The sequence below is a fragment of the Eupeodes corollae genome, chromosome 3, assembly GCF_945859685.1.
Source record: "Eupeodes corollae chromosome 3, idEupCoro1.1, whole genome shotgun sequence".
Classification (NCBI taxonomy): domain Eukaryota; kingdom Metazoa; phylum Arthropoda; class Insecta; order Diptera; family Syrphidae; genus Eupeodes; species Eupeodes corollae.
In genome coordinates, this window is record NC_079149.1 from 59,453,624 (window position 1) to 59,470,571 (window position 16,948).

Here is a 16,948-nt window from a genome sequence, read left to right on the forward strand (position 1 = left end):
ATACATGATGATCAATAGTATTGACAATATAAGTTTATCGATTGAAGGTAGACCCATTGAACAAGTGAAAGAAATGAAATATTAAGGGGTAATACTAGACAATAACCTTGATTTTAATAATAATATGGTTTATGTGTGGAAACAAATTTCAAAAAAATTGGGTTTCTTAAACGCATTCGAAAAAATATAACAAAAATTTGTGCTATTAATATTTATAATAGGTACAATTATTAAACCACATTTTGAGTTTTGTTCCACAATTCTATTTCTAGGTAATAATGAGCACATAACCGACTGCAAGTTCTACAAAACAAAGCTATGAGAGCCATTCTTAAATGTAGCTTGCATACATCAATAAATTGGATGCTATCTTGTTTAACCATCTTAGGTTAAACGTCAAACAAAGCATGATAATCATTGCGTTTCTGTTGGTGTTCAAATTAAAAAACGATCTAGCACCTAAATACTTAAGATCAAGCCTGACCTACGTGTGAGACAGCCAACCGCACTACTTAAGATCGAATTTTGATTTTAACCTTCAGTTTTATAGAGATTCTAGAACTCAAAATATGGTTTTCCATCGTCGACTGAAATTACTTAATGAATTACCTTTCGAAATAAAAAATGAAACTGTTTTAAGAAGATTTAAACAGTTACTTATACGAGTATCTCATATCAGAGAAAGTATTGTATAAATAAATTACTGTTCCAATTGTATATGCATGCATTACTTTTTTTGTAAAACAAATGTATTTTTTTTATATTTATTAAAATGTAATAGTAAATATACATACATACATACGAAGGGTCTTTGGACGATCAATGTACACCAACGATTTAAGATAGCCTCACAGGAAAAAATCACATAGGGCTAAATCTGAAACCACACTTCCCCTACATTCATTTCTTCAAGTTTGGGCAGAAAAATTCCGCAATCATGCAGACATAACGTTCAGCATTGAAAAGCTCTTTCGTTCTTTTCAAAGAACCATGGGCCAATAATGACGATTCTGGATATTGCACACCAAACAGTCACACGTTCTGTATGCAGAGGCTGCTCATGAAGTTCTCTCGGCTTAGTGGGGCTACATTATTGCATGTTTTGTTTGTTCACACATCCTGAAATATGGAAATGTGCCTCGTCACTAAAGAAAACAACGGCGTCTTGAGGCAAGTGAAAGAAAAGTAGGCCTCCGTGGCGAACGTGTGCTCTTGCTTTGTCCAATGCATTTTGACACCGAACTAGTCCCTTAGATAACATGTTTTCGAACAAGCCATAAACCAACGCTCTACTATTAATAGCCGCTCAGTTGCGAGAGTTTCAGTATTACTTATAAAAATGTCCGTTTAAACTAACTAGCGTAGGGAAGGATTTAAGAAGAAATACCGGTGCATAGACAAACCATATAAAGACCGGAATCTTTCGTACGTTTTACCCTCCAACACCCATTTGTTTTTGTTCGTATTTTCCTATCGAAAATGTTTAAAAATGCAAACATTGGAACTCATTCGGTCGTGACCTTGGTACAATAATGTACCTACAGGAATGGTTTATACCTTCCTGGAATCCTTGAAGTGTGAGTAGGAACTTTGCGTTCATACTTTTTAGTAAAAAACAAAACAACTTAAAAAAGCACCTCCGAGTGAGTTCCAATGTTCGTATTTTCCTATCGAAAATGTTTAAAAATGCAAACATTGGAACTCATTCGGTCGTGACCTTGGTACAATAATGTACCTACAGGAATGGTTTATACCTTCCTGGAATCCTTGAAGTGTGAGTAGGAACTTTGCGTTCATACTTTTTAGTAAAAAACAAAACAACTTAAAAAAGCACCTCCGAGTGAGTTCCAATGTTCGTATTTTCCTATCGAAAATGTTTAAAAATGCAAACATTGGAACTCATTCGGTCGTGACCTTGGTACAATAATGTACCTACAGGAATGGTTTATACCTTCCTAGAATCCTTGAAGTGTGAGTAGGAACTTTGCGTTCATACTTTTTAGTAAAAAACAAAACAACTTAAAAAAGCACCTCCGAGTGAGTTCCAATGTTCGTATTTTCCTATCGAAAATGTTTAAAAATGCAAACATTGGAACTCATTCGGTCGTGACCTTGGTACAATAATGTACCTACAGGAATGGTTTATACCTTCCTGGAATCCTTGAAGTGTGAGTAGGAACTTTGCGTTCATACTTTTTAGTAAAAAACAAAACAACTTAAAAAAGCACCTCCGAGTGAGTTCCAATGTTCGTATTTTCCTATCGAAAATGTTTAAAAATGCAAACATTGGAACTCATTCGGTCGTGACCTTGGTACAATAATGTACCTACAGGAATGGTTTATACCTTCCTGGAATCCTTGAAGTGTGAGTAGGAACTTTGCGTTCATACTTTTTAGTAAAAAACAAAACAACTTAAAAAAGCACCTCCAAATGAGTTCCAATGTTCGTATTTTCCTATCGAAAATGTTTAAAAATGCAAACATTGGAACTCAATCGGTCGTGTCCTTGGTACAATAATGTACCTACAGGAATGGTTTATACCTTCCTGGAATCCTTGAAGTGTGAGTAGGAACTTTGCGTTCATACTTTTTAGTAAAAAACAAAACAACTTAAAAAAGCACCTCCGAGTGAGTTCCAATGTTCGTATTTTCCTATTGAAAAAGTTTAAAAATGCGAACATTGGAATTTTTGTTGACGTTTTCAAACTCACCTCGAAGAAATAACATTTAAGTTATGTGTGATGTTGAGGTGATGTCACACTTTTATTATTTATTTTTATTTGAAAAACTAAACTTATATTGAAATTGTTAAAACTTGGTCACTGTTTTGTAATTATCAAAATTCTTTTATGAAATAGTCATCGTTTTTAAATTCGATAAAAAAAGAATTATTATAACATTCAAAAATATAATTTTTGGAACGTTTAATTTTACCTCAATCAGAACTCTATATTAGATTCAAAATTAAAAAAAAAATAATGTTTTACATTTTCGCTAATATATTTCAGGTTTTCTTTACATAATACAACAAATGAATTGAAAAGTGTATTATACGTAGTACACACTTTTAAATATAGTATTTAAATATATAAAAAATTAACAATTTCTTGCCACTTCTTCTTACAAAAGTTTCTTTAGCATTTAAATAAGCTCTATTTAAAAAAAAATTATTTATCTTGGGTATACTTTAATAAATATTCGATTATTCCTATCAAAATAAGACTACGTATGTAAATACTCAAGGAAGGAAACAATAATTCAATTGAAATATATTTTTTTGGTAATTTTCTCAAGAACAAGAAGACATAAAATCATCTGGTTTTCAGTTTTTGATCAAAAACAAATATGAACAATGAATTCTAAAAACAATAATAGATAATTTAAGTATTAAAAATTACACTTCAAAACTTTTTTTTACCTTTTTTGGCCAAATTTTGAGCTTAAAACAATTTTTTTCAAAAACTATGCAAATTAACACATCTATTCCATTATTAATTAGAAAATATGAACCAAAATATAATAATAAGCATTAAGAACGATCCTCTCGATCATAAAATATGATATTAAATATTATGCTACATTTCAATAGAATTGCGTAGGAACATGTTGTTTTCTTAATAAGTGATTCATGTATAAGAAATCATAAGGTCTTTCTTAAACAATATTTAACGACAGTTAATAGCAAAAATGTTTTTCGATTTTAGTCTTAAGTTGGCATCTGAGATGTTTCGATTAATAAATATTTATTTAAAAATGTAATATCTCAAGGAACTATTCTAATTTGCATAGTTTTGACTTGATTTCAAAAAAAGCTAATAGACAAAAGTGTTGGCTTTGAAAAATTTATAAAACTTAGTTGTAAGTATTACCATTATTTTGTTTCCATTTAACTTACATATTTTTTTAAAATGTCCCTACCTCCTAAATGGGGGGAAACAGACCCGCTCCCGTAGTAAAAAATACTTGTTTTTAACTGTTCTATACAAATCCGTCATCAAACTTTGTCGCCTGAGCTATCGTACTCTTCCCAAAAAATGCAATAGCTAATGTCGCCGTAGCCACTAGGTGCAACCCCTAAAGAATTTCTCAGCACTATTCCTTATTTTCGTGGTGAATTGACTTTAGAGGGTGGTGAATTGATGTTAGCAGCGGTGAATTGATGTTAGACCTAAGGGTGCGTGTAAGTAGACGTTTCAGCTTGTAGGCAAACCAGAATGACAGATTTGTTTCCGGTCTTTATATGGTTTGTCTATGTACCGGTGCACATTCGTCTTAAAATTTTAATGGGAGAGTAAAGCTGAGTTTGGTAAAGCATTCCACATTCTATATGTGTGGTTGAAATTAAGTTACAAATTAAGCCTAAGTGTCTGAATTATGAGGGCGGATTTTGACAGAACATTGTTTGAAAAAACATCGGTAAAACAAAAAATGACTTACTTACTTACTTACTTACTTAAGTCCGGGACGGAGCTTGGCCTCAACAAACATGCTTCTCCAGCCAGCTTGGTCCCTAGCTTCTCATGCTGAGTTGGTTGGGGTCCTCTCCTACCTGTGTGTTCCACCTAAGTCGTGTCTGCGCTGTCCCTAGGGATTGCATTCAAAGACCTTCCCGGCTATAGCGTTGATTCTTATTTGCTCCACTTGACCCAGCCATTTAAGATTTTAACCAGGTAGATGTCGCTGTACATGTCGTATAGTTCGTCGTTGTATCTTCTCCTCCACTCTCCATCTAGGCATATTAGACCAAAAATCACCCGAAGAATTTTTCTCTTTAAGCATTATCATCACATCTTTCTTTGACAGGGTCCAAGACTTAGCGTCATAAATAAGAACTGCAATTGTGAGTGTCCTAAAGATGGTGACTTAAGATGCTCGAGACAGGAATTCATAGTTATAGATATCCTTGGTGATGTTTTGTATAAGACGTTACAGTACAATGTCCTTTTTTTATGACAGTTTATACTCTTGGTCTTGTCTTTAAACCCATCTTCTCCGATCCCGTCACAACGCTCAGAAACGCTCCATTATGAAACCTATCACTTCAGAGGCGGTATTACTGATGGCCGTAATGCATTCTTGCTACTGGTTTTCTATGCTTGATGCAGGCAGCATAGGACTTCTTAAGAGGTTGTTAGATACTCAATCGAAAGAGGACATCACAATCTCTTGGAATAGTAATCGTCGAACGTCAAACCTTCTCACATTACTTCCTTGTTTTGGCTTGGATCGGTATATCCTTAGCCGTAGTTTGGCTACAAAGAGGTAATGTCCGAGTCAATGTAGGCCCCTTGGAACGTTCAATCGCAATATGGTCCATCTGGTTAACAGGTGATTGGTTAGGAGATTTCCATGTCTTCTTGTGTAACGTGTCACCCTGCAGCAAAATCGATCGGCCTGAATCCGTTTTCGGAGGTGGTGTCGTGTAGCCTGTATCTTCCGATTACACCACCGAAGATGTCTTTTATTCTCAGCTTGGCGTTAAAAAATCCTAAGACAATTTTAATGTCAGGGCACTGCTCAAATGTCTTGTCGAAGAGCCCGAAGAAAATGTCTTTGGTGTCTTTATTAAATTAACCTTGATGTGGATAGTCGTGGATGTTCAAATGGTAGACATGTGCATTCAAGAGGACACAAGCGTCCACAGGTTTTTCTCAAAACCCACCTCTGTCTATCAACTCCAGTGACAGCTGATGAATTCTGGAGATGGAATAAACGGTGGCGTCAACAGTTCCAGTAAGGTTGAACTACTTAATGAACACCTTATAGGGCTTCTTCGACATATTCGGAGCCCAGGTCTGTAAGGAGCGGTCTATCCGTCTCCCCGTCCTTGGAGTTATACTAAGGATCTGGCCCTCCAGATTGGGGATTGTACCGTGGGGGTGACTTCCTGGCCACGTAAGAAATGCATTAGTTGCGAAGCCCCAACAAGCCTCGGATACGGACGGATTTACTGATGAAAGCAAACGAAATAAGGACAACGAACTTCGGATATGCACGTGGAATGTTAAGTCCCTTAACAGACCACGTGCAGCCGAACAATCAGCAGAGGCACTAGACTGCTATAAAGCAGACATCACCGATATTAAGGAAATACGATGGGATTGGCCGGGCAATCGGATTTCCAGACCCATGGCAAAACAGGGAGGTGCTGGCCAAATCCTTTTCCGACCGAGTTATTGAGAGGATTAAAATCAGGAATGGAGTTCGAAAGTTTTATGAACAGGTGAAACGAAATTCACAGGTACATAAACCTAGAACCGAAGGCTGCAAAGACGAAAGTGAAAACATTATAATGGAACCGCAGTCAATGCTGAGGATATGGAAGGACCACTTCTGTAGACTGTATAACGGCGATGACGAACCGAATTTCTCTATCAGGCAGGATGATCCATTCAACATAGACAACGAAAGCCCACAATCCCGTCCTCCCGACTTAGATGAAGTAAAGATTGCCATATCTAAGCTAAAGTCTAATAAAGCCGCTTTAGCGGATGGCTTGAATGCCAAGCTCTTTAAAGCAGCTGAATATAAGCTGGTAAGGAGCTTGTACCAACTAATCTGTAAGATATGGTCGAAAGAAAGCATGCCCGATGAATGGAACCTCAGTACTATTTGCCCGATCCTGAAAAAAGGAAACCCTCTATGCACCAACTATAGAGGAATCAATCTTAACATCACCTATAAAATCTTCTCTGCCGTAATATGTGACCGTCTAAAGCCCATCGTCAACAACCTGATAGGTCCTTATCAGTGTGGTTTTAGACCAGGAAAGTACACAGTCTATCAAATATTTACATTACGGTAGATCCTGGAAAAAACCCAAGAACGCCAAATCGACACCCACCATCTTTTCATCGATTTCAAGGCCGCATATGACAGCATTTACAGGGACAAGCTGTATAGAGTCATGTCTAGTTTGGCATCCCTGCCAAACTCGTCCGTTTGTGCAGGATGACCATGGAGAATTCACGCTGCTCCATAAAGATTGGAAACAACTTAACAGAACCTCTCGATGTCAAAAAGGGTTTAGACAAGGTGATGCGCTATCATGCGATTTTTTTAACATCGTACTTGAAAGAATAGTGCAGAACTCACACGTCAACACTATCTTTTAAAAGGCATGTACATGTTGTCGTCAAGAAAGGACATACAACACCGACGTCTTGGTCGAAACGTCACAATCGACAGACGTAACTTTGACTAAGAAAGCAATTGAGTGGTAAGGTCCTCTCTCGAGGGACCAAAGTGTCTCTATATAAGACCCTTATCATCCCCGTCCTGCTATACGGTGTAGAAGAATATACTATGACAAAAGCGGATGAAAGCACCTTCAATCGGTTCGAGAGAAAAGTTCTTCGTGTGATCTACGGTTCCGTATGCATCGAAGGGGAGTGGAGGGGAAGATGGAACGACGAGCCGTAAGGGCTGTACAGCGACGTAGACTTAGCCAGAAGGGTAAAATTCCAACGACTAAGATGGATGAGTCACGTAGAGCGCATGGAAACCAATTTTCCAGCCCGGAAAGTCTTTGAATCCACACCCACAGGACAGCGCAGTAGAGGAAGACCGTGGATCAGGTGGCGCGTACAAGTGGAAAGTGACCTCGCCCAACTTGGAGCGTGAAACTGGAGACATCTACCTAGGGACTGAACTAGATGGAGAAGTTTGTTGGGTGAGGCCCTAATTCACACAGGACTGTAGCGCCACCTTAAGAAAGTAAGTCTACGAATAATGAATATATTTGAATATTTGGATACTTATTTGTACTTAACATTTGGATACAATTTATTTGACGAAAAATACTCTGACAGCTGGCTTTGTTATTGTTCTCTTCCTCAACTGGCGGTATCTAAGAATAGAAGTGCGTCAAGTCATTTAAATTAAATCTTAAAGTTTACTTTATTTTACTCAATTAATCATCACTCATAATGTTTATTAATCTTCATAATATAAAACATTATAACTGCAATATTAACTACAGCCATTTATGAAACAACATTTTACTTTTAAAAAGTCAACTTGTTTTTAATCATCAACTCTTTATTTTCTGAAAAACAAATAGTTTCTGACTGAGGCAATTACACAAAAGAAAAACTATTTCAACGTTTTCAAAAACAAAAATATGAATCTGATTAAAATTGTCCGACGTTTTTCCTTTAGTTCTATAAGATCCAGCCAAAAGGTACTAAATCACAACTATTCTATTAAATGAAGTCCATTCTTAGAAAGATAATTCCGCAGACTAAAGATACTCGCCCAAACAATAATTCCTTAACAGTGGTGAAGCCACAGTCGTCATCAGTTGAGCTACCGCCTAAAATTAAAACATTTCAAATCTATCGATGGAATCCTGACAAACCCGAAGTTAAGCCTTCCGTGCAAACATACAAGTTTGACATGAATTGGTTAATTCGGCAATCTCCAATGGTCCTGACAGCACTGATTGTGATTAAAGATAAATTAGATGAAACTCTGGTATTTCGACGATCTTGCCGTGAAGGTATTTGTGGTTCATGTGGCATGAATATCAATGGAGTCAATACGCTAGCTTGCATTTGGTAGGATTTACTTTTTTCTTAAAAAAGAAAATGAATAAATTTAAAATAATATTCTAGCAGAATCGATGATAATCTATCGAAGACTATAAAAATCTATCCCTTGCCTCATATGTATGTCCTGAAGGATTTAGTTCCTAATATGTCACACTTCTACGATCAATATCACAAGATTCGTCCATGGTTAGTTCGCAAGTAAGTACTTTTAATTTACTTTGTTCAATGAATTTTTCTCGGAAAACCGTTAAACGATCGTTTTCGATGGTTTTGTAATAAAAAAAAAGAGATCTGCAGCTAAATTTAAAAATTTGTATCAAATTTTTTCCGCTACGCCCAAAACCTGAGTTTAACATTTGCTATAATAAGTCAATAAATTTGTATGTTATGTCCTTTACACAAATGATGACAGAACTGGAAGCACGATTAAATAGAGTTCTTATTTCTTGGCTAGAGACACTGGACAGAAAAATTACAGAATATAATCAAAAGATTGATTACCCCAAAGCTTTTTAATTTCTTTTACATAGGAATTCAGCAAATAATCTTAAATTTTGAAGAAAGTATGAGCGTTATAACTAACAAAATCGAAAATGTCAACATAAGATTGTTTGTCTTCATGTCTACTATAAATACTGGTCCTTCCTATAATCTTTATTCATGAAAAACATTTTGATATTCTGTCGGTAACTAAAAAATGTAACTTTTTACTTTATTTTCTTTTCCATAATCAAATCCCCAAAAAGGGCAAAAGTTATGAAGAGGAGGCGGTAGCTTATGCTGATAATTTGGTTTTATTAGTGTCGGAAAAGTTTGTCACTGTGATTAGCGGAATCACGGAGATGCCTCTAAAGAAAGTTAGCAGCTGAGCTACGAGCAGTGAACGAGGTGACCATCAGAGCAAAACGGAACTGATGATCTTTACGACCAAAACTAAAATATCTGGCTTCACCCTACCCAGGATTGAAAGGTCAAATTTGTTGACCTTTATGTCTTCATCCTCCAGGCCATTCCCTTTTACGCCTGTAGAAAACCATTTTGTAAGAAATGGGGCGTTCAAACGAAGATGATTTCGTGGACGTACACAATTGTTGTATGTCCGTTTTTATGTTATAGATCGATTGTGTGGTGGATTAACACGATAAAGCTAGTTTCTGCAACATATGGACCCTTTGATCCTGCATACCTAGGTACCTTAAATGTTTTTCTTCCCTTCCTACCAGTACACCAACACAATAAATATTTATAAATATTTAGTATCGTGCAACGCGTTGAGGCTTAAAGAATCATCAACGCTATCGAGTCGGAAATCTTCTCTGAGTCCTTAAATATCTGATTACGACAGTGTATTTCAAGCGGAATTACTAGCAATCACAGAAGCATGCAAAATACTTACATCAAAAAAAAAACATGGCCATCTTCACTGACAGCCGGACGGCTATTACGGCTATAAACCATATCCTTTAACAAAAACCGTTCTATTGAACTTTTATGAAGACCCATGCATGACATAACCAGGGTCACTGCAATATGTACAGAAGCTAAGCTTCTGAAGGGCATTCCTTAAAGATCTTGATCAACTTTCCGAGATAAAAATCAAAGACCGTATTTATTCATCAATATGAGATTTAAAAATCTACAATTAGACTACTAGATAAATATTTACATGAGTGTACAATTTATTAAATAAACTTATGTTAAATATACTTAGTTACTTACTTAAGGTGGCGCTACAGTCCTGGGTGGACCTGGGCCTCAACCAACATGCGTCTCCAGCCAGCTCGGTCCCTAGCTATAGCTGTCTCCAGTTTCGCACGCCAAGTTGGTTGAGGTCCTCTCCCACCTGGGTGCGCCACCTGAGTCGCGATCTTCCTCTACTGCACCGTCCCTCGGGATTAGATTCGAAGACCTTCCGGGCTGGAACGTTGATGTCCATCCACTCTACATGACCTAGCCCTCTAAGCCGTTGGACTTTTAATTCTGCTAACTAGTTCAGTGTCGCTGTACAGCCCGTACAGTTCGTCTTTATATCTTCTCCTCCATTCTCCATCTATGCGTACATCAGGCCTCAGCGCCATATATGAGAACCGGGATGATGAGTGTCTTATAGATGGTGATTTTAGGTGCTCGAGAGAGGACTTTACTTCTTAATTGCCTTCTCAGTCCAAAGAAGCCTCAAATTTATAGCTTTCCATGGTGACGTTTTGTCCAAGATGTCGTTGTTAAGTGTCCTTTTTTGATTACAGCATATACGTGGTCTTGCCCTCATTGACTGCTAAACCCATCTTTTTCGCTTCCGTCGCAATGCTCAAAAACGCTCCACTGACTTCACACTTTGATCTTCCAATTATGTCAATATCATCTGCGTATCCGAGTAATTGGATGGACCATAGTTCTTTCCAGAACTATGTTGAAGAAATCTCATCATGATAGTGCACCGCCTTGTCTAAAACCTTTTTTGACATCAAATGTATCGGTGAGATCTTTTCCGATCTTGATAGAGCAGCGTGCATTCTCCATCGTCATTCTGTACAAACGGATAAGTTTGACAGGGATGCCAAAACTAGACATTGCTCTGTAGAGCTGGATACTGTCATACGCGGTTTAAAAATCGATAAAGAGGTGATGGGTATCGATTTGAAGATCCTGTGTTTTTTTCCAGATCCGCCGTAATGTGAATATTTGTCGATAGTGGACTTTCCTGGTCTGAAGCCACACTGATAAGGACCTATCAGGCTGTTACCGAACGGCTTCAGACGTTCACAGAATACGGCAGAGAGGATCTTGTATGCAATGTTGAGGAGACTGATGCCTCTGTAGTTGGCGCAGTTTATAGGGTCTCCTTTCTAATGTTTTGGGCACACTATGCTGAGATTCCACTCTTCGGACATGCTTTCTTCCGACCATATTTAGCAGATGAGTTGGTGCATGTTCTGTATGCCTGTTGTTTCGCTGCGTGCACTTGCCGGCATTCGTTGTGAAACCAGGGGTTTCGCTGTGTTAGCCGTGTGAAACCTAGCACTTCAGAGGCGGCAAAGCAATGTTGCCTCTGGTTTTCAATGCTTAATGCAGCCAACTAAGGACTCCTTAAGAAGTTACTAGACAGTTGATCGGAAAAGGACATGGCAGTCTCTTGCGATTGTAGCCGTCTAACGTTAAATCTTCTCACAGTACTTCCTTGTTTTGGCTTGGATCGGGATATCCGTAGCCGTACCTTGGCTACAACGAGGTAGTGTTCCGAGTCAATTTTGGTTCCTCGGAATGTTCGTATAAAGGATGTATACTGGAGAAGTGTCGTGCATCGATAGCAATGTGGCCAATGTGGTTGACAGTTGATTGATCAGGAGATTTCCATGTCCCCTTGTGGATATTGAGATGTGTGAACTGCGTACCAGCTAACAGAATGACCCGCCCCGCATCGAAATCTATCAGTCTGAATCCGTTGTCGGCGGTGGTGTTGTGCAGGTTGAATCTCCCGATTATGCCACCAAAGATGTCATTGCTAATATTTCTTGCCGAAGAGCTCGAAGAAAACGTCTTTGGTGTCTTCATCTTTCTCCTCTGTTGGGGCATGTGCGCATATTAGGCTTATGTTGGCGAATTTAGCCTTGATGCGAATTGTCGTGATGCACTCGCTCACACTGTTGAAACTCAAGACTTTTTGCCTGAGTCTAGTTCCAACAACAAATCCACACCCAAATAGACGCTGTCCTTGTTCTCGGTAGCAGTCGCCGTAGTATACATCGCAGTCTTTTAGTTTGCGTTTGCCCGGTCCATCCCGTCGCACTTCTTGGATGACGGTAATATCTTCCTTCCCGCAGTTTAGGGCTTCCGCTAATTGTTCGGCTGCACGTGGTCTGTTAAGGGACCTAACATTCCACGTACAGATTCGAAGTTCGTTGTCCTTATTTCATTTGCGTGGGTTGTCAACAGTGAATCCGTCCGTATCCGAGGCTTGTTGGGCGCTTCGCAACTAAGGTATTTTTTACGTGGCCAGGAAGTCACCTCGACGGCACAACCCCCAACCTGGAGGGCCAGATCCTTACAGGCCTGGGCACCGAATATGTCGAAGAAGCCCTATAAGGTGTTCACTAAGTAGTTCAACCTTACTGGAACTGTAGACGCCACCGTTGATTTCATCTCGAGAATTCGTCCGCTGCCGTCTGGATAAGGAGAGGTGCCTTATTGGAAACACCTCTCCCCCCTCTTTCGTTTGATGCCCCAAAAACTTTCCACTGGGGTTAGAACCCAATCTCCAGTTGAGGTACTAGGCACCCGATGTTCACCGCGGGGAGGTGAGAGTAGGAGTGGATAGACAGAGGTGGGTTTTGAGAAAAAACATGTGGACGCTTGTGTCCTCTTGAGTGCACATGTCTACCATTGGAACACAATTTACAGAGTTGTCCATACAGTTTACAATTAAAATCGCGGGATTAAACTAGAATTAGATTTCGAAATCTGCCTGCTGCATGTCTTACTTTTTAAGGAAAATGCAGATAATAGGGATCTTTCCAAGGAAGACCTTTTAGGGCAAAGCGAATGAAATTATGTTGAATTGATTCAATACGTTTTCTATGAATTTCGTAATAGGGAGTCCACACTTGCGATGCATATTCAAGATGAGGACGAACATGTTAATTGTACAAAGAACGAGTAACACAAGGATCATTGAACTCCTTTGCCCAGCGTTTTTTAAAACCAAGCATAGAACTTGCCTTATTAACAATAAAATTAATGTGATGTGTAAACTCTAAGTTGGAATAGAAATGTACACCTAAATCTTTAAATGTGGAGACACGACAGAGTTTTTGCTGTAATATATAGAAGTCAAATACGTTACTGATTAGTTCTTTACCTAAAACTATCGTCTGGTATTTTAAAGGGTTGAGTGAAAGGCTATTTTTCCCACACCAAAATGTCAAACTATCAATGTCGGCTTGTAAAATAATACGATCATGGTTGGACTTTATTGTTTTGAAAATCTTCATATCGTCAGCAAAAATGAGAAATTCACTTGAGCGTAGACATGACGATACATCGTTAATAGACAAGATGAACAGAAAAGGGCCAAGATGGCTTCCCTGGGGAACATCATATTGAGCAACAAAAGGTTCAGAATGACAATTTCTAAATTTTACCTTGTAGGATCTGTTTTGAAGGTATGACTTAATCCAAGCTAAGAAAAATGGTGGAAAACAAAGAGATTTAAGTTTAAATAAAATAATTCCATGGCTAAGTTGGTCAAAAGCTTTAGAAAAGTCAGTGTATACATATACACAGTCAATTTCTTAACTTTGTTCTAAAGCGTTTGAACATATGTTTGAGAATGTGAGGAGATTAGTAACGGTTGATCTTTTTTTCAAAATACCACGTTGCTGTTCGCAAATGATAATTATACTAAAATATGCTCCGCTTTCACAAAAAGATTGTTCAAACACTTTAGGAATGCAAGAAAGCTTTGCAATGGGCCTGTAGTTGCTTATATCCAACTTGTTACCTTTCTTTGAAAATTGGTGTTAGAAATGACTTTTTCCATATACTGGGAAATTTGCCTGTTTTTAGAGAAAGTTTGAATAAAAACGTAAGGGGTTCAACTAAAGCATCACTGCACTTTTTTAGTACTATCGGGGGAATACCATCAGGACCGGCTGAGCAGTCATCATTCAACGCAGATAAAAGATCAAGGACCGTACTCTCTAGCACAGGTATGTGACTACAGCTAGTTTGCGAAAAGGAGTGAAGATTATGAAAATATACTTCATCAACTTCTTGAGGGATATTAACAAATGACTCACGGAAATTCGTTGCGAAAGCGTTACAGATATCAAAAGTTTTATCTAACGAAAGGTTCTTGTAAGTGAAGTTAACTGGAAAGCCATCTGATTTTTTATCTGAGTTTACAAAATTCCAAAAATTTTTAGGATTTGCTTTCAAATAGGTGCCAAATCAGTAACATAACAAGCATATACAAAATTAGAAAGACACTTAAATTGACTAAAGAGTTCAAGATAAAAAGAGAAGTTGACTGGCGACAGGGTTTTGAGATTCGTTTTCCAAGCCTTATTTCTTTTGCTACGCAGTAAACGCAATTTTTTCGTGTACCAAGGATGGCTAAAGTTTGTATTTCTTGATTTCTATATCGGTACATTTTTTTCAAAATAATAATTAAGAAAAAATGTCCAAAGGGTGGTGATATTTGTCAATATTAGTAATTCCTGATCTAGATTCTAGAACAAGAGTACATAGCGTCAGAAGAAAAGACTAAATCGAGAATTCGATTTTTTGAGTTTTTAATACAGCTTGTTTGTTGTAAGTCAGTAAGAAGGACTTTATCGAGAAGAGATAGTGCCATTTGTGAAGAAGAAGGAGAGGCTTCAAGGCAGCATTCGTCTTCGGATAGAATCCAGTCAATGTGTGGTAAAATAAAATCTCCTAAAAGTAAGATATTGGTGTCAGAGCTGGACAAATTTATAAGATAGTCTAATGCCAAGGAGAGATCGTTATAAACAGACTCCAAACTTTTTGGAGGAACGTTTAAAATGAAAAAAGTCTTAGTCTGTACCATTAACTTTACACATACCAGTTCAATTGATAATACAAATGGAAAAGATACAGAAGAAGAGAAATATGTATTTTTTACCGCTATGAGAACACCTCCACCTAAATCCTTTGCATTACCAACATGACGATCTTTTCTGTAAACTTCGAACTCTTGACTAAAAAGTTCTGTGTCGGAAAAGCTTAAATTAAGCCACGTTTCTGTCAAAACGAATACGTCGTGTGGAAATGATTGGGAGTTAAGAAAAATGTCAGTAGTCTTGCTACGAAGTCCCCTTACGTTTTGGTAGAAGAGCGCAAGCCTGTTAAGTTTTTTGATTTGTTTTTCAAAGAAAAACCCTGTTTTTGACTTTGAGTAAATTCCTTGACTAAAGTCTCTGCGGGCTTTATATTTGGGTTGCAAATTAACACCAGAACCTAATTGCGCGAGAATATCTTCACATGTAGAAGAGAAAGTAGTGGGAATAGGCTGTGCTAAATCATTAGTCGAAGTAGAACTATCGACCATAATGTTGGTTACAGAGTATGCATTTAATTTGCAAACTGTAATGTTGAAAGACTTCAGTAGCTCTTCAAAATCTTTAGAAAGTTTTAAAATGTCAGCCTTAAAAGAAGACATTTTAAAAGCTAGTTGAGATACAGAGAGCTTACGGCAGTCGTGACAGTACCAGTAAGCAAATTTCGAATTGGCTATTTTTTTAATGAAAGCGTTAGTTGAACCAAGGCATTTTGCATGGTAAAGATTACCACAGGGTTCGAAACAGGCAAACAGAGGATTATTTTTAGCACCCTCTTTGAAGTTTTTATTGTAGCAATCCATATTTCCGATGGAGTGTTAAAATAAATAATTAAAAAAATATAGATACAAATTTATTTAAATTTAAATCAAATCAGATTATGCTATAAATTTTCTCCAGCAAATTGGGACTTATTTTCGTCCTTTATTAACAGAAGCTGCAATAATATTTTTACTACCGCGGTAAACAGCACAACTCAAATTGATTCAATGTGCAGTAATTTTGTTTCCCTGTTAAATAGGGCTGCTGACTTTGCAATACCTAAGTGCCTTGTAAAAGAAGATCATTCGGCTCGACTGCCTAGCAATATTTTACTTTTAATAAGACTTAGAAACTCAGAAAAATGGAAATGGCTTCGCTATCGTTATGATAGCTTTCTCAAAAGTACACACATTTTAAACTCAGCAATAACAAATGAAATTAATAATAACATAATAATAAATTAAGTAAACCTTTTTGGAAAGTTGCCAAGGTTATAAAGAAAAGAGGTTCAAGTATTCCACCTCTCAAATCGAATGACGAATTGCTAATAACGGCAAAAGATAAAGCAAACCTATTTGCTTCAAATTTTTTAAGGAATCATGAAATAACTGCTCGTTTTAGTGACGACAGTACTTCTACTGATGTATCAAATACAATTATTTTTGTCTCGCAATCAAATGTCGAACAAACTGGTTTAAATTCTGTTAATTCTAGTAAGGTACGATTCAAAGCTTAAAAAATAAAAAGTGCCCTGGCATGGACGGTATAAGCCACTTTTGAAATCTGTCCCCCTCTCAGGTTTACGATACCTAACTTTAATTTTCAATGCTTGTCTTAAATTAAGTTACTTTTCAGATTGCTGCAAAACTGCCATGGTGATACCAATTGCAAAGCCTGGTAAACTAAGAGATGATGCTGCCAGCTATAGACCTATAAGCTTATTGAGCTCTATAAGCAAGTTACTTGAAAAAATAATCAAGGAAAATCTTGATAATCCCTGCGAATCATATTCTGCCTGATTATCAATTCGGTTTCAGACCCTTCCATAGCACCGATCAC

General features: G+C 37.4%; 1 protein-coding gene across 1 annotated transcript; it reads left to right on the forward strand.

Annotated features, from left to right (window-relative positions):
- The first annotated feature begins 8,022 nt into the window (after positions 1 to 8,022).
- On the forward strand, positions 8,023 to 8,754 carry LOC129950103 (uncharacterized). The gene is made up of 3 exons (XM_056061919.1): positions 8,023 to 8,182; positions 8,242 to 8,558; positions 8,616 to 8,754. Exons 1-3 carry the CDS (start codon positions 8,123 to 8,125, stop codon positions 8,752 to 8,754), a joined length of 516 nt encoding a protein of 171 aa, XP_055917894.1. The 5' UTR covers positions 8,023 to 8,122.
- The last annotated feature ends 8,194 nt before the right edge of the window (positions 8,755 to 16,948 follow it).

Bases quoted from the DNA above. Each gene is read 5' to 3' on its own strand.
- LOC129950103 (XM_056061919.1), top strand. From the start codon at position 8,123: ATGAATCTGATTAAAATTGTCCGACGTTTTTCCTTTAGTTCTATAAGA. The intron at 8,183-8,241 runs GTACTAAATCAC...ATAATTCCGCAG, and splicing joins CTATAAGATCCAGCCAAAAG to ACTAAAGATACTCGCCCAAA. The intron at 8,559-8,615 runs GTAGGATTTACT...ATAATATTCTAG, and splicing joins AATACGCTAGCTTGCATTTG to CAGAATCGATGATAATCTAT.